The following is a 21,639-nucleotide window of genomic DNA, read 5'->3' on the forward strand; positions in this document are numbered from 1 at the left end:
AGAGAGAGAGAGAGAGAGAGAGAGAGAGAGAGAGAGAGCGCTTTGATAGGTTATTTCTCCACTGTCAGTGAAATTACATTTTGGTCTCTCCCTCTCTCTTCCTCTTCCTCCTCCTCTTCCTCCTCCTCTCTCTGTGCAATCGCCCCTTTCTCTCCCACTCTCGCTTACCCCCTTCCCCTTCCCCTCAGCCACTTCCCTGGTTTTGGTCCTTGGGGCCATTGAACTTACCCACTGGAGAGCAGCTTCCCAATAAACCTGCCTTTAATATGATCTGATGTGGTTTAAGTTGGCTCATTTCGCTGGCAGGGGAGAAATAACCTATCAAGTTTGATGCTCAGTTTCTTGTATTCTATACAGGTGGAACGGAGTGGGGTGGGCTCGGGGTGGGAACTCCGTTTCAAGGTGGGACTCATGTTTTCATGTATAAAATGGGAGACGGCTTCTCTCGGGTTTTGGATGATGTCACAGGTTTTGAATGATGCCACAGGTTTTGAATGACGTCACAGGTTTTGGATGACGCAGGCTGGCACAATGCTCCCCTGGTACACAGCTGAGTCGTAATCTCACCTGAGCTCCCCTTTTGCCTTGACGTCTCATTATGAATCTGAGTCTGGGCTTGAACTCGTGAACTTGCAGCCCTGAGCAGCCATACCTGGCTTTGCTTTACTGTTAAAAATACTCCGTTGTAGGCCCGACACTCTGAGCCTTGAGCAAGGCCTGGGGTGGACCGGAAAGTAAGGGATCTCTGATCCAAGCCCAGCTGGAGGGCCAGGAGGATGTGGACAGATGGGAGTGGAAAGGCCCAGCTGAATGAGGGGCAGGGGCTGGAGGAGGGGGGCCGAGAAACCAGACTGGAGGTGAGCGGAAGGCACCCCAGTGACCCTGGGGAATTGAGCGGAGGCCCCGCCCCTCCCGGAGGCCCCGCCCCGGGCCCTGCAGGCAGGATTTTCGAAAAACCCACTTCAAAGGGTCCCAGGAAGCGCTTGCAAGCCCCAGAGGAAGCGGTGCAGCCTCTAATCCAGCTCTGGGGGGGGGGGGTAGGGGAAGTCCCGCAATTACACAAGGGTTTCGTCTTGTGCCACCCCCTTAAAATCTAAGAGCCCACACGCGAGTCTCCGATCCGCACCTCAAACAGCCTTGTTCCTGGTGTGTGTGTTGGGGTTGGGGGGAGAGGCGGGAAGCGGTGCTCAGCAAAGCTGTTCCGTAGATCATCCCAAAGCCTCACGCGAAAAGCTGATCAACCAATTTCATTTTTCCCCCTGGGCTTGGAAAGTGCGATCTTTTGAAAAGGAGGCTCTAGTCAAAGCCTGCATGCGGGCCACAAATATTTGCTGAACACCTACTGTATGCCAGGCACCACTGGGGCCAGAAAGAGGGAGTGAATTAGGCCCCTGCCCCTCAAGGATCTCCCTGCCTAAGGGAGAGAGTGGTATAGTCCACCTGGCCTTGAATTTGTCCTCCAGGGACAGTTAGTTGGCCCGTCAGCCTTCAGAAGAGACCGGATCATAGAGGGAGGAGCAGCTGAGATTGAAGGGTGATTGTAGACCCATTCAAGCTCCCGAGGGCACTCAGTGATCTCATGGAATGCTAGCCGCTGCCCTGCAGGAAGGATACAGACCCTTTATTTTCCTATTTTTACAAACCACACAGCTAAGTCACATACATCCTACGAAGCAGGAAGCAGACCTGCTGAACCACCGTCGTTCCATCTTAGCATCCATTTATCTACCCACCCACCCCTCCCGGAATTCCTCCATGCACTCACCTAACATCCATCCCTCTCTATCCACCCATCCAGTCAACAAACTACATCTGTCTTGGGTCCTCTCTGCCCTTCAGGTCTCCCGTCTCTGGTGTTTCGTTAAGATAGGGCCTGCTGAATAGGCACACCTTGGTCAGTGTGCAGGCAGGCATGTCCTTGGGTGTGTTGACTAACTCCTGTAGCCATCACAAAAATCAAGAGCTAAAGGCTTGCCTGGGGGACTTAGCGAGACACTGTCTTCAAAAGTAAAGAAAGACGCTGGGTAGCGGTGGTTGGGCACCGTCTGTAATCCCAGAACTCAGAAGGCAGAGGCAGGGACCTCTCAGAGTTGGAGGTCAGCCTGGTCTATAGAGAGAGTTCCAGGACATCCTGGGCTACACAGAGATACCTTGTCTTAAAACAAAACCAAGCCATGAGCGTTTATGAAGTGACTCCTGTATACAGGTCACTTTTCCCTTGGATTCAGGGATGCAGATGTGTCATATTTAATTCCTGCCTCAGGGAGGAGTTGGGCTGGCTAGGGAGACCGTTAGAGGTTCAGGAATCTGAGAAAGAGTTCCTTTGGCCCAGTTGAAGATCTTCATTGTTTCAGGAGGACTCAGAGGCTTAGGAAAGGACCTGTTCCCTGAAGCCACTTAGAGTACAGTCATGACAGAGACCTGGACAAGTCCTGGTTTGCAGACTGGAGGTCTGTGGGAGTCAGAGACAGGAGAAGGGTATATACTGGGTCCGAACTGGCTGAGATCCAGTCTCCAACTTCTCTGAGCTCCTTCCTTCTCCCTGCACTCATAAGGTGGACATCAGCGTGACAAAATACTTAGAACTGAGCCTAGCCCGTAGTAAGTAAGCCCTTCAGCCCCAGGTAGTGCCAGTTGGCATCCTTTTTGGTTGCATCTGGCTCTTGACCAAGGGCAGATGCAGATCAAAGCTGGGTAGGGAAACGGAGGCCTCAACATTCTTGTGGGTGGTCTGCTTGTGCCCAGCTGGAAACAGAGCCTAGCAAAGGTGGGGCACCTGAGCCGGCAGGTGAGCTAGCAGGCTCTCTCTCTGGTTCCACCTGCCAGTCCTGGGAAGCCTGGCCCGCTGTAGTAGCACTTAGGCCCCCAGGGCTCCTTGGGGCCTTTACTGGGTAATTCCATCTGCATTACAGCCGATTACACCGCAATAAATACCACATTCCCTGGCCAATTTATGAGACTCGCTAGAGAACTTTCCCCCTTAGCATCAGTCACCAAGAGCCAGTCAGGAGAGGGGAAGGGTGTGCCAGCGAGTGGGTGACTAAAGCGACCGTCTCCTGCCTGCCACCGCACACATCTCTTCTCCACACCAGCTTCAGCTCATGGTCCATGCTGGAGATGGATGAGAACACAGCCTGTGCTCTGCCCAGACTCCAGCACACGTCTCTCAGCATATGGCCCTAACATGGAGGCCTGACGCCATGATGCCTGGCCCACAGTATGTTTTCTAGTACTCAGATACTCAAAATGTCACATGTATATAAGGTCTTACAGACAACAGAGAGAGGCAGGGGGAGGAGGATCAGGAATTAAGGGCTAGCCTCGGCTACATAGTAAGTTCCACATCAGCTTGGGCTCCATGAGACCTTGTCTCAACAGTCAGATCCAGGGGCTGGAGAAAGAGCTCCATGGCTAAGAACATTTCCTGTTCTTCGGAGAACTTGAGTTCAGATCTAAGCACTTACATCCGGTGGCTCACAACTGCCTGTAACTCCAACTCCAGGGCATCCCGTGCAGTCCTCTGGCCTCAGAGGCACCCAAAAAACACACACATACCAAGAAAAAAAATCAAAACAAAACAAAAGGAACTGACAGGAAATCTTAACACAAACCACAGGGTCCCTGGCCTAGCGTGTCCAACAGAACACTTACCCATACCATGTGTACAGTACACACATGTTCATCTCACTCGATACACGTGCACGTGCCTGTCCACAGGACCTTGGCACGCCACAGTCCCTGCCTCCCCAGATGTGATTTCCTCTTGCTGAACCACATGTAACCGTAATAACAGCTGAGATTTGACTCGAGGGTCTGCGTCCCAGTTTGTGCGGTTTCCATGCGTGACCTTATTTGATCTTCTCGGTGACTTCTTCCAAGTAGGTTCCCGGTGTCCCCAGGGAGCACAGGGAGGCTCAGAGGAGCAAAATGACTTGTCCAGACTTTTGACTGCTGCCTCCTCCACTGGGAAGTGTGTGCCACACTCAGGTACACACAGGTCCTCTCACACCCGAGCACACACTTCCATACACTTTGACACTTGCATTGACACACGTGCACGCTCAGTATTATACACAAGGGACTCACAGATTCCCACACACTAACCCTTATGACCAGGCTCCAGTACTTGATTCAAACACGTTCACACACAGGTTCACTCACTCTCATTCTCAGAAGAAATAGCCTCCTCTCCCATCATCCCTGATCAAAGACTTTAATTAACCCCAACACTTGTAATTAACCCTTTCTCTCCCCCTCCAGGGGAAATGTCTGGACCCGTTTCTCAGAAACAGGCGCCAAGGCCAAGCTGGTAGGTAGGACCCCAGGAGGATCTGGTACCAGAGTAGTATAGTGTGGGCCAGGATGACCAGAGACAGGGGAGTTACAGAGAGGAAGGCCAGGGACTAAAAGGTAGGCAGAAAGGTCCGTGGAGAACCACTCCTGTTACAGCCGCTGTTCCTTTTTCACTGGCCAGATGGTAACAGGGCAACAGGCAGTTGTGGGCGGCTGGACTAGCTGCTTAGTTTACTTCACGTCAGTTTGTTTCACTGACTCCAGACGCCAAGCGAAAAGATGAACTCAGATTTGAGGAGCCTTGGCAGAGAAAGGGTGGGTAGGAGGCAAACGTCTCCAGGGTATCAAAATGTAATCTCATTCTGTCATCCAGGGATCAGGGGACAAGGGTGTTCTGTTGGAATTCAGAGGCAGAGGTCAAGAGTTACCCGTGAGGGTGTGTGCTGGGTCCCCAAATGGAACAGTGGTTAAAACAGATCGGGGCCCAGCTTCAAGTCCTGCCACTATCACTATGACTGGGGAGGTGTGCCGCCTTTGGGCATCCTGTGATACCTTGCAACCTTATCTTAACCCCCCCACTCTAAAGTGAAGACATCTGCAAGTCTGACTTGTTCCCAGAGGCACTTGGTACACAGCTTAGAGGAGCTTCCTGGGTGTAGCATATCTTCTGGAGGTCTCAGGAACGAGTGTGTTTGTTTGTGTGTGTGTGTGTGTGTGTGTGTGTGTGTGTGTGTGTGTTATAAGGATTTCTTCTCCAGGCCCTTTGGAAAGGAGGCTTCTACTTCTCAGATTTACAATACATGTCCTGAAGCCCAAGGGCAAAAGGGGAGAGTCGGCGCAGATTCATTCCACACATTTGGGGACTAACCCTTGGTGGCGCTTTGAAGTGAGCAAACTCGTCAAAGTTTGCACAGGCTATGCACAGGCACACGCCGACCCATACACAGGCCCCCACAATCCTCCCCAAATTCCTGCCTTCCCCCCACCCCCACCTTCCCTCCGACTTCCCCGCCCTCTAGTCAGGGTGTCAGTCCGGCCCCTTTAAAGACATTCCTGAGGGCGTGGTTTCGGTGACGTCAGCGCAGGGCATGAATGAACAGGAGCGGGTTCTCACCCAACTTCCATTAAGGACTTGGGGCAGGACCGTAGAAGTTGTGTGCGGCGGCGGGCGGGCAGGAGCGGGACATCGAGACCAGCGTGAGGACAGCAGCGATCGCGGGGAGCGAGGGGGGCGGCATGGAGCTCCGGGCAGCCGGTTTCTGCCTGGCGCTGCTGTGGGGTTGCGCGCTGGCGGCCGCGGCGGCACAGGGAAAAGAAGGTGAGTGTCTACGCGGTGGCCGCAGCTAGCAGGGACTCCGGGACACGGGACCCCGGGCACCCCAGCCTCCTTCTGGGGCGCACTTTGGAAACTGACTTATGGCTGGTGGGTCTCGGCGCTCAGGGTTAGGCAGAGCGCACGGGCTGCGGTCGGGGACGATCTTGGGGACCCTTTCTCTGAGATCCCAGGTTCTCTGGAACTAAGGGATCTCGGCTGGGGCGCGCAGGGCTCGGAGGCCTCGGAAAGGGGGACGCAGCGCCCTCCACGCGGTTGCAGCCCTGTGGCGGCTTCTGGAACGCGACCCCCGCAAGGCGCGCGGGGTCCCTCAGAGAAAAGGAGGCGTCTAAGTCGGATTTTCCGGGCGATCAGCCTCTTAGTAACCCGAGTTCTCTTAACTCATCTGCCCCGATTTCGCGCGGAAGGCATTTGGATGCAGGCCCTGCTTTTTGGGGAGGGGTCTTCTCGGTGCCCTGTATCAGCCAAAAGGGTCTCTCTGCTCCCTATCCGCTTTTTCACTGGGAGTCCTCTGGGCCAGCATTGGGAGCGCCTGGGTTAGCCCCAGCCACTCATACATTCCCTCCTTCCCAAGCCGACCTCCCAGGTTCGGGAGACAGGTTAAGAGCTGGGAGCGAGGACAGGAAGTCCCAAAGTCAAGTGTTCTGAGCAAGGGGTGACTCAGAAGGAGGAAATGCGGCAGGTGGGGTTGCGGCTTCCCGCGGTGTGGAGCCGTCATCTCGGGGCCACGGGGAGACCAGGCACCTGGAGGGGTGTGTGTGTGGGGGTGAATCACCTGCCCCCGCCCCAGCGTCTTGGAACCACGCAAGGTGAGGGGCCTCAGAGGTTGCCTGTGCCCAAGGCGCAGCCGGTGGTGTGTTTAGGGGTGTTATCCCTCAGCTAGGGTCTCCGAGAGGGTGGGGATTCCTTCCCTGCCCTTGGCCGAGGATCTTCCTGTCCACCCTGCCGGAGCTGGCTTCCGTTTCCCACAGCGAAAACTTTTCCCTGCTTTTGGGCATAGGGAGTCTCCTGCCGACTCCCGCTGGGGGTCGGGGGAAGCGTGGAGGGACCCCTTGTGGGTGAGAAGTTTCTTTATTCTTTTCGCCTTCCACGTTGGGAGGGTAAAAGGCCAGGCTGGAGCTCTCGGAGGGTGGAGAGTTAGGGGTAAATGGGGTGTTTGTTTGATCCTGGCCCTATCCCGAGGACAGATAAAGAACTCTCCCCCCAGTTACTTTTGTCAAGGTGTGAACCGGGCGGGATTCTGAGACCCTCACTCCCCTCTCCCTGATTCAACTGGCTCTCTCTTCCTTGGGAACTGGTTGGGGAGAAGGGAAAGACAGCTGGTTTTGCTAGAGGCCTTCCTAGGCTGCCACGGAGTTGAGGATTAGACGCCTGCTTTGCTGTGCGCGGGGCTCCTGACCCCCAGTCCCCAGCAGGGAAGCCTCAAACAATCTTGTACTTGTGCCTCTGGGTGCATCTGTCCTCCTCGCTCCAGCCTTTGTGATTAATCCCGTTCTGCATGGGACGGAGGAGAAAGAGGGTGCATATTGCCCGTGGTTGTGGAAAATTCTAAGCTCCGGACTCCCTAGGAACAGTATGTCTTGGGGTGGGGGGTGGTTGGGAGTGGGGTCATGAGCCAGCTGGTCGCACTTCCCTTGGGGGGAAGTTGAGGGCAGGTATGCTCTGTCTGCTCTCTAGCCTTGGCACAGCTGTGCACACTCCTCCTTTCTGCTGGGTTTAGAAAACCAGGGGAATCGGTTAGGTCCTTGACAGCTGCTGAATCTACCTCCTACAGTGACCTTTAACTTTTTTCTTACACTTGTGTGTGTGTGGTGTGTGTGTGTGTGTGTGTGTGTGTACAAGTGTGGAGCTCAAGAACTTGCAGGAGGAATTGGTTCTCTCTCCCTTCCACCATGTGAGTTCTGGGATGGAACTCGGGTGACAGACAAGTGTTTTTTTACCTTCTGAGCCACCTCACTGCCTGGAATTGGTTCTCTCTCCCTTCCACCATGTGAGTTCTGGGATGGAACTCGGGTGACAGACAAGTGTTTTTTTACCTTCTGAGCCACCTCACTGCCTGGTCCTCCCTTACAGAGAGTGAGGGAGGCCCAATATTGGTCGGCCATGGCCCTCTGCACAGAGGGTCTGCCCACACACCTAGCTGTTTCCTCCAGCCAGAACTTCTTGCCACTGACTCTAGAGCCGCTGGGATGGGTGGTGGTTGGAGCTACAGGAGAAGGCTGGGTTTCTTAGTTCAGCAAGGACCTCATCCACCTCCCAGTCCCTTGCCTGTTGGTATCCGGAGTCTCTGGTCTCTCCCCTACCCCCTTTTTTAGGTGTAAGCTGATCTTGGATAAAGAGGGATGAGGTTAGCAGGGAGGTGACAAGGGGGACATTGCATTCTGGGGAAGCTTGTAAAATGATATAGCCCACAAGGGAGGGTGACATTATGGTAGCAAGATTCCCCGCCCCCAGTGTCTCTTAGGGGACAGAAGACTTAAGGGGTACCCTCATCTAGGTCAGCCTTATGGTGAATTCCTGAGAGGGTCATGAAGAGAGACTCTCAAATCTCCTTGCTTTCAGCAAGGCAGAACCTTTGATTAGCAGAGCCCAGGGCCTCCGTCACAGCAGGGGGATGGCTGGGCTCTCCCCGTTCCTGATGGTTGGTTCTAGGGAATTTCCACGGGAGGGGGCTGTGGTTGGCAAGCCTTGGGGTGCGTGAAGCCGTCTTTTCTCAGATAGTTCTAGATCCAGGCTTGGACTGGCCCTCCTGTCAGGTTTAACCCTTCAAAGCCCCTTCCCCAAGGGGCTTAGCTTGAACTTTGCATACTGCTTGTGTATATGCTCGCTCTCTCTCTCTCTCTCTCTCTCTCCTCTCTCTCTCTCTCTCTCTCTCTCTCTCTCTCTCTCTCTCTCTCTCTCTCTCGTGTGTGTGTGTGTGTGTGTGTGTGTGTGTGTGTCTGTTGTATCTTTCTACCCAGCTGGAGTCAGGAACCCCCAGAACCATTCCTGTAAGGATGGTGAGTTTCTCAGACTCAGGCCCTGGGCATGTCTGAACAAATCCCTGCTGTTGCCCACCGCACCTTCCACTACCTCAAAGGACAGCCTCTGCCATGGCTGTGGTGCAGTGAGTGTCTGAGCCACTTCAGACTTCCTCTTCCTTGTCTGGGCCGCCAGACCCTTGCTAGAGGTGCAACTGAGGCCAGGAACAGGGTGACAGTGCTTCTCACCGGTCTTCAGGGCTTCCTAGGACAGAGACAGTCTAACTTCTTCTTCTTTTTTTTTTTTTTTAAGATTTATTTATTTATTTTATTATGAGTACACTGTAGCTGTCTTTGGACACACCAGAATAGGGTATCCGATCTCATTATGGATGGTTGTGAGCCACCATGTGGTTGCTGGGATTTGAACTCAGGACCTCTGGAAGAGCAGTCAGTGCGCTTAACCGCTGAGCCATCTCACCAGCCCAAAAATGAAGGACAGCTTTTTTTTTTTTTTTTTTTGAGACAGGGTTTCTCTGTGTACTCCTGGCTGTCCTGGAACTCACTCTGTAGACCAGGCTAGCCTCGAACTCAGAAATCCACCTGCCTCTGCCTCCCAAGTGCTGGGATTAAAGGCGTGCACCACCACTGCCCAAGACACAGAGTCTCATTGTGTGGCTCTAGCTAACTTGGAACTTGCTTTTTAAGAACAGGCTGTCCTCGGGGTTGGGGATTTAGCTCAGTGGTAGAGCGCTTGCCTAGCAAGCGCAAGGCCCTGGGTTCGGTCCTCAGCTCTGAAAAAAAAAAAAAGACAAAATAAGAACAGGCTGTCCTCAAACTCACAGAGATCTGCCTGCTTCTGCCTTTGGAGTGCTGGGATGAAGGGCGTGCGTCACCACATCTGGTTTGTGTGGTGCTGGTGTAGAGCTCTGTCCATATTGGGCAAGCACTCGGTTAACTTTATTTTTTGTGGTGTTGGTGGTCCAGGGATTTCCCTCCTAAGCATGTACTCATTGGTTGAGCTACACTGTCCTCAGGGCCATTACCCAAGCCCTGCAGTCTCCTCTTATATCTGGAACCCTAGCCCTGCCTCAGTTGCCCACAGAGACACAGTCTTCTAGCTCTTGGTGTGGAGGAGTGTTGCTTCTGGGGCCACGTCTTCAACCTGGCTTTGATCAAAGTAATTACATTGCGGTTTCTTCTTCAACCATAGGCCTTGGTTTCTGAACCTGGGAACCTTATGTGGGTCCAAAGCCTCAGTTTCCCCAATACTTAACTCTCTGGGCAGGGTGATAGGACTCAGCCTTTACCTGGGAATAGAGGAGAAACAAAATCTTGAGTCTTGGCTGCTGCACCTGGCAGAGAAGTAGGAGTGGCTGGAGGAAGGAGCCCGAGGGCCAGGCCAGGCCCTGGCAGATCCAGATTGATTGATTGGTTAATATTGATTGGTTGATTGATTTATTTTCATGAGCATAGGTGTTTTGCCTGCACTGTCTGTGTGAGGGCATCAGATCTCCTGGAACTGGAGTTACAGGTAGTTATGAGCCACCATGTGGTTGCTGGGAATCGAACCCTGGACCTTTGAAAGAACAGCCAGGGCTCTTAACTGCTGAGCCATCTCTCTAGCACCCTCCAGATGCCTCTTGAGAGGAAATAGTGTGGCCGTGGCACCTGATCCCTCTGATCCCTCTGGGCTGGAAAAGTTCCCTATGAGGGTTTCCTTCTATCATTTTCCACAGGTTCTTCTGCCAGGCTTAAGAATGACTTTCCGGCCGGGCGGTGGTAGGGCATGCCTTTAATCCCAGCACTTGGGAGGCAGAGGCAGGTGGATTTCTGAGTTCGAGGCCAACCTGGTCTACAGAGTGAGTTCCAGGACAGCCAGGGCTATACAGAGAAACCCTGTCTCGAAAAACCAAAAAAAAAAAAAGGCTTTCCCAGGGAGACCTGGCCAGTGATGGCTTTGGGCCCCTCCTAGAGACCTTTATGTCTTCAAAGCTAAGGATCTTCTAATCAGTGACTTTGTTGTGGGAAGATCCCCCAGATCTGTCCCTTCTTGTCAACTGCCCGTTCTTTCTCTTTTATTTTTCTGGGGGCGGGGTGGGGTAAAGAGTCAGCCTGGAACTGACTATATAGACCAGGGTAGGCTTGAACTCCTAGAGATCCACTTGCCTCTGCCTCTCTAGTGCTGGGGTTAACGCTGTGTGCTGCTGCCAGGCCTGGCCAACAACCCATTCTTATGGAGCACGGCAACACCTATGTACCCTCTGCTACTGTGTGTGCTGGGTGGCCTGGTTTGGGTCAGGGTGTTCTATGCCAGGGAGATGAGGGAGAAGCAGACAGTCCCGTCCTCTGTGACCCAGTGAAGAGTTCCCTTGTTCAAGGAAACAGATGGGGCAGTAGGCTATCATTCTATCCTATTCACCCCAGCACACTACCCAGCTGCCGATCTCCCGCTGTGCCCTGCCCCGACCCAGCTGGGGGCTGAGGGAACAGCATAGCTGAAAGCCTGGTGACAGGCAGCTATGTGGGACAGAGTTCCACTTCTTCCCAGGTCAACCCATGTGTAGATCCTGGGGTTGGGGTTGGCGGGGTGTGGGGTGCATATACATCACCCCACGCTGGTTCTGCTGTGTGTCCCCTGGTAAAGCCCCGGCTCACTGGTCCTTCCCCCATCTTTCCCACAGTCGTTTTGTTGGACTTTGCAGCGATGAAGGGGGAGCTCGGCTGGCTCACACACCCCTATGGCAAAGGGGTGAGTAAACCTTCTGGGCTGAGGGTGGGTGGGAAGGAGGGCTGAGAGATGGAGGATGGGAGGCTGGATCCGACTCTGGATCAACCAAGCTTCAAACTGTTTACTGCACTGAGTTAGCGACCCAGACTGGAGCTGGGCGGAAGGAAGGGGCTGTTAAAGGTGGGCCTACCTGGGGAGACAGCTCAGGACCCCAGCAGGGTGGGACGCTCCAGCAGCTCTGTCTGCCTCTGTGTGTGTGTGGGGGGGGGCAGTGTTAAAGGCTGCGCAGGGTGAAGAATGAGAGATACAGGACAGTGCGTCCTGCCTTTGGCCCCTTTCCCTTCCCTACTCTGCCTTACCGCCCCACCCCCCAACTGGGGAATCTCCCTTTCGTCCATGCTTTCTTTTGTTGTTGTGGTTGTTTTTTTGTTTGTTTGTTTGAGACAGGGTTTCTCTGTGTAGTCTTGGCTGTACTGGAACTCACCCTGTAGACCAGGCTGGCCTCGAACTCAGAAATCCGCCTGCCTCTGCCTCCCAAGTGCTGGGATTAAAGGCGTGCGCCACCACTGCCTGGCTCTGCTATGCTTTCTATGGTCCCGCCCTGACCTCAGATTCCTAGTTCTTGGGGTTATGGACTTTGGGGAAGACATTAATTACTGTGCTTTGGGCCTCAGTTTTCCCTGGGTACAATGTACCATGATAAGTTGGTCCTGGGACTCTGAGACAGGGATAGGGGTATGTCTCTAGGGAGCTGTTGGGACAGCTCCTATTGCTGGCCAGATCTGAGTGACATGTATCTCATGTATCTATCCTGAAAAGACTTCTAGGCTCCTGGAATATCCAGCTAGAGGCTGGAGGCAGATAGCCTTATCCAACCCAGCCATTATATACAGTGAAACTGAGCCCCAGGCACGTGGGTCTTGCCTACTGTCACATGGGACAAGTCAGGCCTCAATCTTTGTTTATTTATTTACTTTTTTTTTTTTAAAGATTTATTTATGCCTGGCAGTGGTGGCGCACGCCTTTAATCCTAGCACTTGGGGGGCAAAGGCAGGCGGATTTCTGAGTTCGAGGCCAGCCTGGTCTACAGACTGAGTTCCAGGACAGCCAGGGCTACAGAGAAACCCTGTCTCCAAAACAAAACAAAACAAAAAAAATTATTTATTTTATGTATGTGAGTACACTGTTGCTGTATTCAGACACACCAGAAGAGGGCATCGAATCCTGTTACAAATGGTTGTGAGCCACCGTGTGGTTGCTGGGAACTGAACTGAGGTCCTCTGGAAGAGCAGTCAGTGCTCTTACTCACTGAGCCATCTCTCCAGTCCCTACTTGTTGACTTTTATTCTTTCCTTTATTTACTCTTTCCTTTATTCACACATTTCTTTCATCCGAGACCACCCTCTTTGCCAAAGAGGCCCTGGGGACTCAGAGCTGAGTCACTTGTTGAAGAGTTCAGAACACAGCCCTGAGAGCCAGGCTTGTGTCACCATATGCCAAGTTCTCCGATGATGATAAAGGGGATGTGAAGCTCAGAGGGGCACACGGCCCCACCCGGGCACCCTGGAGGAGCCTGAACTATATTGTCAACACGATCTCCTCCAGGGGCTGGGAGGATCCTCCATTGTCCTCGCTTACCGTATCTGTCAACACCCATGACACACAGCAATGACCCTACACAGTGACACGGTGCTAGCTGCTTCGTGTGGTTGTAGCCCTGAGTGCCCGTGTTCTGTGCTCGGTTTTTTGTCATGTATGCTCACAGCAGTCCCGCTCTGGTTGTAGACATGGGGACGCTGGGTTTAGAGGGCTGACATGATATGCAGGTGCCCCAGACTCTAGCCCAGGCACACAGATGGGGAGATTCAGTCAGTACCCACATTAGGGCCAGAAAGACCCAGTCATCCAGTCTTGGCCTCGGCTGTTTTCTGGTTACCTTCCTCTAGGCCCTAGTTTTCTTCCCTGTAGAATGAAGGCACTAAGAACGGAGAGTCGGGTGTGGTGGTTCATACGTGTCATTTTAACACTTCAAAAAGTAGAGGCTGGAGGATTAGATATTTGGGGTCATCCCCTCATGACACAGTGTTTGAGGCCAGCTTGGGAACGACATGTTATTCTCAACAGAACAACGACAATACCAGAAAGGGAAAAATCTATGAAGCTATGTCTGTGGGATCCAGTCCCTGCCCTCCCCCACTAACCGTTACCTGTTACGCACACACAGTGGGACCTGATGCAGAATATCATGAACGACATGCCTATCTACATGTACTCCGTGTGCAACGTAGTGTCCGGTGACCAGGACAATTGGCTCCGTACCAACTGGGTGTACCGGGAGGAGGCCGAACGCATCTTTATTGAGCTCAAGTTCACCGTGCGAGACTGCAACAGCTTCCCGGGTGGCGCCAGCTCCTGCAAAGAGACCTTCAACCTCTACTATGCAGAGTCAGACGTGGACTATGGCACCAACTTCCAGAAGCGCCAGTTCACCAAGATCGACACCATCGCCCCTGACGAGATCACAGTCAGCAGTGACTTCGAGGCTCGCAACGTCAAGCTGAACGTGGAGGAGCGCATGGTGGGGCCCCTGACCCGGAAGGGCTTCTACCTGGCCTTCCAGGACATTGGCGCCTGCGTGGCGCTGCTCTCCGTTCGGGTCTACTACAAGAAGTGTCCCGAGATGCTGCAGAGCTTGGCTCGCTTCCCCGAGACCATTGCTGTCGCCGTCTCCGATGCACAACCCCTGGCCACGGTGGCCGGTACCTGCGTGGACCATGCCGTGGTGCCTTATGGGGGCGAGGGGCCTCTCATGCACTGCACGGTGGACGGCGAGTGGCTGGTGCCCATCGGACAGTGCCTGTGCCAGGAAGGCTACGAGAAGGTCGAGGACGCCTGCCGAGGTGAGCAGGAGTGGGGGGTTCCTGGGGTGGCAGGGAAGCCCGGCTGGGGTGGGAGGTCACGGGCGCTGGGATTGGAGCATCTTAGTACATTGGGGATGTCTCTGCTCTCGGGTGGTGGTCCCGTGACCGGAAGATGCCTGGGAACAGGATGATGTGGGGGGACTGTGAGCCAGCCAGGGTTAGGGTTCTAGGATGACCAAGCTTGTCTTCCAGTTCCCAGCGCTTCTAGTTTCGCCCATTTCCTTCACTCCCTGACCTGAGTTGCATCATCTGCAAAGTAGGGGGGGGGTGTCATAGTATCTGTCTTGGGGGGAAGTTGTGATAATCACATGACCTCATGCTCGTAAAGTGCTTACGTCAGCGCCTGACACATTAAATACCGGTGAGCGGTTGTTATTTTTTGATTCACCCCGTGAATAGTTGCTGCTCAGCTGAGGTTCTGAAGTCTATTCCCAGGAGCTGCTTCTGATTCTCTTGCTGTGTGGCCTCAAACAGATTGCCCAACTTCTCTGGGCTTCAGTTGATGGTTTCATGAAGTTTAGTTGTGTGCTGATTCAGACCCAGGGTATGCTCGAATCACCTGGTGTGGATTGGGGGAGCTGTTACGTGGGGTGCAGTCAGCTTTCAGTAGAACCACGGACCCAGAGATCCTCTGTTGGGGTTTATGTGGAAACTGCAAAGGGCCCCATTTGGATGACTCTGTGAGAACAGGTCTGGGCATTCGTAAGCTCACACACAGGAAGCTGCGGGAACAGCTAAGGCCTGTGGCAGCAGAAATGAACAACGGGCTTGTAGTGGATATCTCTGGAAGCCACTGGGACAGAGCGCGTGCTCGAGGAATGCTGCTGACCTTGGAAAGGCCCTGGGGATCTGTCTCCCAGTGATAACTGGATATTGAGAAATTGAGGGGTAGGGGCTTCCGTGCCTAGCTGGCTGGATGACCCTAGGCTGAGGGGTTCCCCCCTCACCTCTGCCTTCAGCTTCCCGTTGAGCAAAATGGGATTATTTTTTTTTAAATCACCTACACCTGCAGATCTAGTTTTTCATGAAGGAGGTTGGGAGACCCTGAGGCCTTTCTAATAGGTGGTCTGTGTGCTTCCCGGGGCAGTCCTCAGAACCTTGCTTAACACAGAACATAAGCCCCCTGGGTGAGGGGTTTCCTTTGAGCTTTTCTGCCAACGTGACTGCCCATCACCTCACCCCTCCCAGCTGCCCTCTGCTGAGTGAGACCCCTTCCCTAGGTGGCCCCCTGCTTAGGTGACCTCAGATGCACACTCACAGCTTCAGACAATGACCATGGAAGGGGGGGTACAGGACAGGACAACGAGTGGGCCCAGGAGCTCCTCCCCCATGACATCCTAACACAAGAATGCAGGGGTGGAGGAGGGGCGGTTGAAAACTTTCCACCCTGGTGATTCAGACCCTGCAGAGATAAGTGGGGGTTAAGGGGGGGGGTCTTCATGCAGCGGGCTAACTCCTTTCTCTTGTGGGGAATCAGGGTTCTTGGCAAGCTTTGTTTATAAAGAGCTTATAAAAAGTCAGCCCCCCTTGGGAGGAATCAGGCCAGCTCAGCCTGAGGACCGATCCCCGGGAGGGACACTTGACTTAGCTGGTACAACTCTCTGAGTTCCAGCCACCTACAGCCCTGGCTCTACCTCCCAGCAGCCCCTCCCAGCAGGTAAAGGATCTTGCCGTGCAAGACTGGCAAACTTGAGTTCAGTTCTCAGAGAACCAGCTTCACAGAGTTGACTGGCATGCACGAATGTGAGTGCCCGAGAGTGCATGGGCACGAAATCGTGATAAATACAGTTAATTTCAAAATTCCTGCTTCTCCGTGCTACTCAGCAGGCTGGGATAGTGGTACTGGGGGGGGGGGCGGGTGAACAGCGGTATGCTGTGGAGTTTGTCTGGTCCTTTCTGTGAGTCTGAGACTCTTGGTCGTCCCATTGACTAGATGAATAAACTGAGGCTCCGTTTGCCTGGAATCACACAGCTATGTCAGGGTTTATTAATTCACGGTGCACAACAGTGCCCAGGCTGCCGTGGGTCAGGAAGTGGGACAGGAAATGACCAGATCCTGTGGAATCCCTGACTCAGCTCTTGGCAGTGAGATGGGCTCTCTGGGCAGTTCTGGGATGGCAGGTCTTGGCATCGGAACTGGGGCTTCATCAGAGGGAGGGGCGGGGTGATTTGAGGGCCGTTGCCGGTGAGCAGGGGAGCACAAGAGCTATTTGCTTGCCTCTCCAGCCTGGAGCCTCAGGTGCTTCAGTTACAGCTTTTACTGATGACAGGGGGGCGTGGCACCCTGAGGTCATCCTGCACCCAGTCAAGGTCATTTCCAGAGTCATCAGGTTGTGGATCTGTTTTTCCTGGAGGTTTTCTCCTTGGGAAGAAGAAGACTGGAGCCAGTCAGGAAAGGGTTAAGTGGTCAGCGGGAAGGACATGCCTTCCAGGTGGACAGGTGGGCATGCTGCCCTGCCACACGCTACCCAGAGCGAGCTATGTCAGGAATGAGCCAGCCCACCCCCAGCTCTGTCCAGGGAACTGTGGAGCCACTCAGGCTGGCTGCCTTCTCTCCCTGGGGGCTGCTTTGTTTCTGCTTCCTGCCTGCCTCTGCAGCCCCCCTACCCCCACCCCTCAACTGGCACCTCGCCTCAGCCCAGGGAGACAGAGGCCAGGTGAGCAGGTGGCCAGCAGCCTAGGCCAGAGCCTCAGCCCAGCAGCTGGAAGGCCAGCCTCTGGAGGATGTCCCTGCCTGGCTCTGGTTTCATGGCTACCCTTCACATACAGGGACACTTCATGCCAGGTACCAGAGTAAACATTTCGCAGGTAAGATCTATAGTCTGCAGTGCACTCAGAGAGGGTGAGGACTCTCCCATTTTACAAATGAGGAGATCAAAGCTCAGAGAGGAGATGGCTGTCCACCATCCCCACCTGTCTGTGGAGCCGTGTAACTATGGTAACGCCCCTTTGGGCTTTATTCTTACTGTCTGTCCATGGCTCCGAGGGACCTGGCCACCTTATGATCAGCTCTGTCTGAGCTATTACATGTGATATACTACATGTGATTTACATGGGATATTACATATGATAGTGAGAAGGGACTCCCTGCCCAGGGCCCACAGATCTTGCCCGACAGTAGGACTGGGGGCTCTAAGAGCTGTTGATAGTAGCTCTCAGGCCTCCCTGTCCCGTATAGTCATTCCAGATCTTATTTCTGTGGACTTCAGGGGTAAGGGTCGTGGTGGCAATCCCCCAGCCTCACCCCTGTGCTCTCTGTGCCCTAACAGTCCCGCCAAGCAGGCTCAGCCCCTCCCTAGTTACTGGAGGTAAGTGGGTCCCCTGAGCGGAAGGAAGGAGGCCAACAGAGAAAGCAAATAAGATAAAGGCTGGAGGTGGGGGAGTCGGGTGGGTGGAGGGGAGAGCTTAGCTTATCTTCTAGGTGACGGATGTTCCCACAGATATGCCTGGGGCATATGGGAGAGGAGACGGAGCCTGAGAACTGGGAATGGGGTTCCCCTTTCCTGTACACACCACAGGGCCTGTTGGGGGCACCTTCTACTCCCTGGGTCAGTAACTCTCTGTTGATGTTCACTGTCAGGATACAAAGTTCAGGCTCCACGTGCAAGGCTGAGCTACCGAGGTGATGTTCTGGTTGCCAGCTGCTCCTGGCTTGGGGAGGCCCATTGCCTCCAGGACTGACCTATTGACCTCACGACCTTACCACCTAAAGCCTGGGAGGCAGCTGGACCTGGGGAGGGGCTCCACAAGGAGCTGGATTAGCACCACACAGAGGGCGTCTGTCCCTGAGTCACCCTGCACTGCCACCTGAGGGGCGGGCATAGGGAACTGGAAAAACCAGGGTACAGCCCTAGCTGCAGCGCCTGTGCCCCAGTTCTGCTTGGAGTGGCCCAGGCCTGCCAGGCAATTGGAGCCAGAGATGCACTCCACAGGTGCCCCAGGTGTGCCCAAGCCAGGCTCATGCCAGCCGGGTGGGTGTCCAAGTGGATCGTGTCCCGGGGAGGCGCTTCTGCAGCCTTTGGCGTGTTTCATTGTGCACGGAGAGTTTACCATTCAGTTACTCCTTCATTTCTTCATTCAATCATTTCTTCATTCATTCATTCATTCACTCCCTCCTTGCTTCCTTCACTCCTTCATTTCTTCATTCAATCATTTCCATATTCAAGACTGATTCGTTGAGACCTCCTTCACATCAAGTCCCGTGTGCTGAGACACACTCGGGGCAGATAAACCAACTCCTGCCCTCTCAGAGCTGCCAGTCTCCGGGAGGGAGGGAGGGAGAGGAGGAGGGAGGGAGGGAGGGAGAGGGGAGCAGAAAGGATCCTCATGTGCACAGATAATTTCAAATGAGGCATAAGAGCTAGGCTGTGAACTCCCCTGGAGCTGAAAAGATGCTAATCGCTCAGTCACACCACCACAGCCCAGTTCTCAGCGCTGTGCCAGACACGTAGGTTGGGCTTGTTTCTGTTTGGTAAACTTGAACCTGAGTAATAGATGCCCCATGGCTCACCAGGAGCCCTGACACTGAGCAGTTAGTAAGGTTATAGAGCAGTTGAGCGGGGTGGGCACATGGGGCGGTGAGTGTATCGCGTGAGAGAGACCATGGTTGCTTGTTTTCCCTAGATGCTGGGGAACTTTAGGAGATTCTTAGGGTCCTTGGAGGTCTTCCCGATGTGTTCTGGGACTCCTCAGACACGTGCAAACTCTGGCAGGCAGGGCCTGTGGGTTCCAGAGCTCTGTGGTTGGAGGAGGAGGGGGGCAATGTGTTTTCAGCAGGCAAGAGCATGCCCTGTGGACGCCGCCTCCCCTGCATTATCTGGCATATCCGCAGCGGAAATCTCTCCAAATTCCCTTTTTCCTGCCGTCAGGCAGGCCACCCCCAGGCTCTGGGGCCAAAGAATAGAACCCATCTCTTCCCCAACTTCCTCTCCTGGCGTGAGATGTGGGGAACAGGGGAAGGCTGGCAGGTGGCTCAGGCCTTTGTGACCCCCGTTCTTAGGCTGAGTGCTGGGGCTGGACCCTCCATCTCCCAGTCCCCTGACCTTGGTCCCCAGTGAACCAACACTTACTCTCTTGCAGGTGGGTTTAAGTGAGAGCATTAGGGGAATGAGAAGCCGGGACCGGCAGGGCCTGGTGTTCTGGCGTCTCATTTTGGTGTGAAAGTTAGGCGAAGGAGAGAGCTATTTTTGTATTGTAACAGCTATGTAATGATGTAACGGGAGTGAGGCCAGAGACACAGCTCTCTCAAACCCACCAGGAGGCTCCACAGGCTCGTAGAGCCTGGAGAAGGTGTATGGAGCTAACTCCCTAGCCCCCTGGGGTGGTCCTGGTGATGCGGTCGCTCCGCTCCAGGCTGCTTCCTGGAGTTCCTGGGAACAGGAAGGGGGCGACAGGAGAGGTGCTCAGCCTCAGGCATCCTCAGTTTACCTTTTGGCTTTGAGACCTTGAACAAATTGGCGTGTCAGAGCCTCAGCCTTCTCACCTACAGAATGGAGTAGATGTTACTAGCCACACTCACATGTAAAGGATCACCTTGGGGACTAAATAGATGTGGAGTCCAGGCCCTGCACACAGTAGGCGCTTCATCCTTAGGAACGCAAGCTTTGTGCAGGTTAACTGATTCAGGGTGGGTACCTTTGCCTTGCTATTTGCTTCTGAATAACCCCCCTTCTCACAATAGGTACCCAAGTTCACTCTGTATGTGTCTACTGGGCCAGCCTGGGCTAACTCAAGGGACCACAAAGAGTCAGGATGTTGTCTGACTGACTTCTAGCAAATGCAGGGTGTAGGCTAGCCCTTGGCGGAGCCCTGCCTTACCCTCAATCCCATCTCCCTTACACTTCTATTTCCTAAGGAGAGATAGGATCTCCAGCCTGGCTCGGTCAAAGGCTCGATGAGGGCAGGGGACTTGAAATTGGCTTCCCTGGAGGGGTTGTCCCCAGGCCATTAGGGCCAGACCTGCCTCGTATCCAGAAGCCTTTGTCCAGGGTTTTTTCCTCACAGTGCGTGTGGCTGTCATTTTCTGTTTCAGACATGGAGGGGCACCTGTTGGGCAGCCTGTGGCTCTCAGACTTCTTTGCCTGGCATTCAAGGTTTCTCTCTGCTGCATTATTTGTTGCTACGATTCCTTCTGTCCAGAAGACTGCTCATACCTTTTGTGTGACAAGCTCTTGCTTAACCCTAATTCCCTACTCTAAAGCATTTTCCCTGCTGAACTTCTACACAGCCTTTAAACCCCAGCTGAAATATCCTCTCTGGCTCCGCAGAGGCCTGGCCACCCTCTTTGCCCTCTGCTGGCTACTTTATCCGGACATGTAATATACTCGTTTCCTATCTGTACTCAAGTGTTAGCGTTCACCTCAGCGTCCATGAACCACATGGGACTAGGCCGAGGATTTGGTGCAGAAAGTTAATGGTGCCTCAGTACCCTCCCTGCAGAAAAAGCGAAAGGGGGCATTGCAGGACCTGGGGACAGCCTCTTTCAAAGCTACCCAGGGCCTGGCCAGCCCTGTGAGGTGATCCTCCTGTCTGAGCAGTTTCCTGTCTTTAGGCCAGGAAAGAGCTTGGGACAGGGAGCGGGGTAAGGTGGTAGGAGGAAGAAGCCCCCAGAGTCAGGTGCCTGACCCCCTAGCCAGCTGGCCAGGATGGACCACTAGAGGAGGAAGAGCTACTTCCTGGCGGCCCTCTGAAAGGAGAAATGACCTGGCTTTGGAAATGAGTCCAGGGAAAGAACTGGGCCTGGCCTTTCCTGATTCTTGGAGGCCAGCCCCGGAACAGGAAAGTGATGGAGTCCTAGGGTGGAGGGGCCTTGGCAGGGGGGCATCCTGACTGGGCAAGGCCAGCTGGTTCTTCAGGGGTGGGGGACACAGATAAAATCTCCACCCTCGTCAGTTAGAATCTGTACAACTTGAGATCCCGCTGGGCCAGTCTGCACAAAGCAGGTTACAGGAAGGTGTGTGTGTGTTGGAGGGTGAGCTGGGGCCCTCCAGCGCTATACTTGAAGGTGTGACATTTTCTGCGAGAGGCAGCTGGCATCTGATGTGCCGGGGTTTGGGGAACTTGGGGGCACTTGAGACAGGTTATTTAGTGTCCAGGAGACGCTGGCCACGGATGGGTGTGATTTTCTATCAGCGAGAACACGACTGGGGAACAGCATAAGGAACTGACCTGTCTCTCCTTGTGCCTCTCAGCCTGTTCTCCAGGATTCTTCAAGTCTGAAGCGTCTGAGAGCCCTTGCCTGGAGTGTCCGGAGCATACCCTGCCATCCACCGAGGGTGCCACCTCCTGCCAGTGTGAAGAAGGCTATTTCAGGGCACCTGAGGACCCACTGTCCATGCCTTGCACACGTGAGTCTTGCAGAGATCGAGGATGGGGTGGGGTGTGTGTGGCTGAGGGGGGGCA

At 54.1% G+C, this 21,639-nt stretch overlaps 1 protein-coding gene across 1 annotated transcript in view; it reads left to right on the forward strand.

The window, feature by feature from the left end:
* The first annotated feature begins 5,397 nt into the window (after window positions 1–5,397).
* Window positions 5,398–21,639, forward strand: part of Epha2 (EPH receptor A2) — a 28,990-nt gene continuing 12,748 nt past the window's right edge. The window contains exons 1-4 of the mRNA XM_028753958.1: window positions 5,398–5,611; window positions 11,271–11,338; window positions 13,542–14,217; window positions 21,429–21,584. Coding sequence (XP_028609791.1) covers window positions 5,530–5,611; window positions 11,271–11,338; window positions 13,542–14,217; window positions 21,429–21,584 — 982 coding nt within the window. The 5' untranslated portion in view covers window positions 5,398–5,529. The remainder of the gene's footprint in view (window positions 5,612–11,270; window positions 11,339–13,541; window positions 14,218–21,428; window positions 21,585–21,639) is intronic.

Source organism: Grammomys surdaster, unplaced genomic scaffold, assembly GCF_004785775.1.
Source record: "Grammomys surdaster isolate TR1022 unplaced genomic scaffold, NIH_TR_1.0 125977, whole genome shotgun sequence".
In the NCBI taxonomy this organism is placed as follows: domain Eukaryota; kingdom Metazoa; phylum Chordata; class Mammalia; order Rodentia; family Muridae; genus Grammomys; species Grammomys surdaster.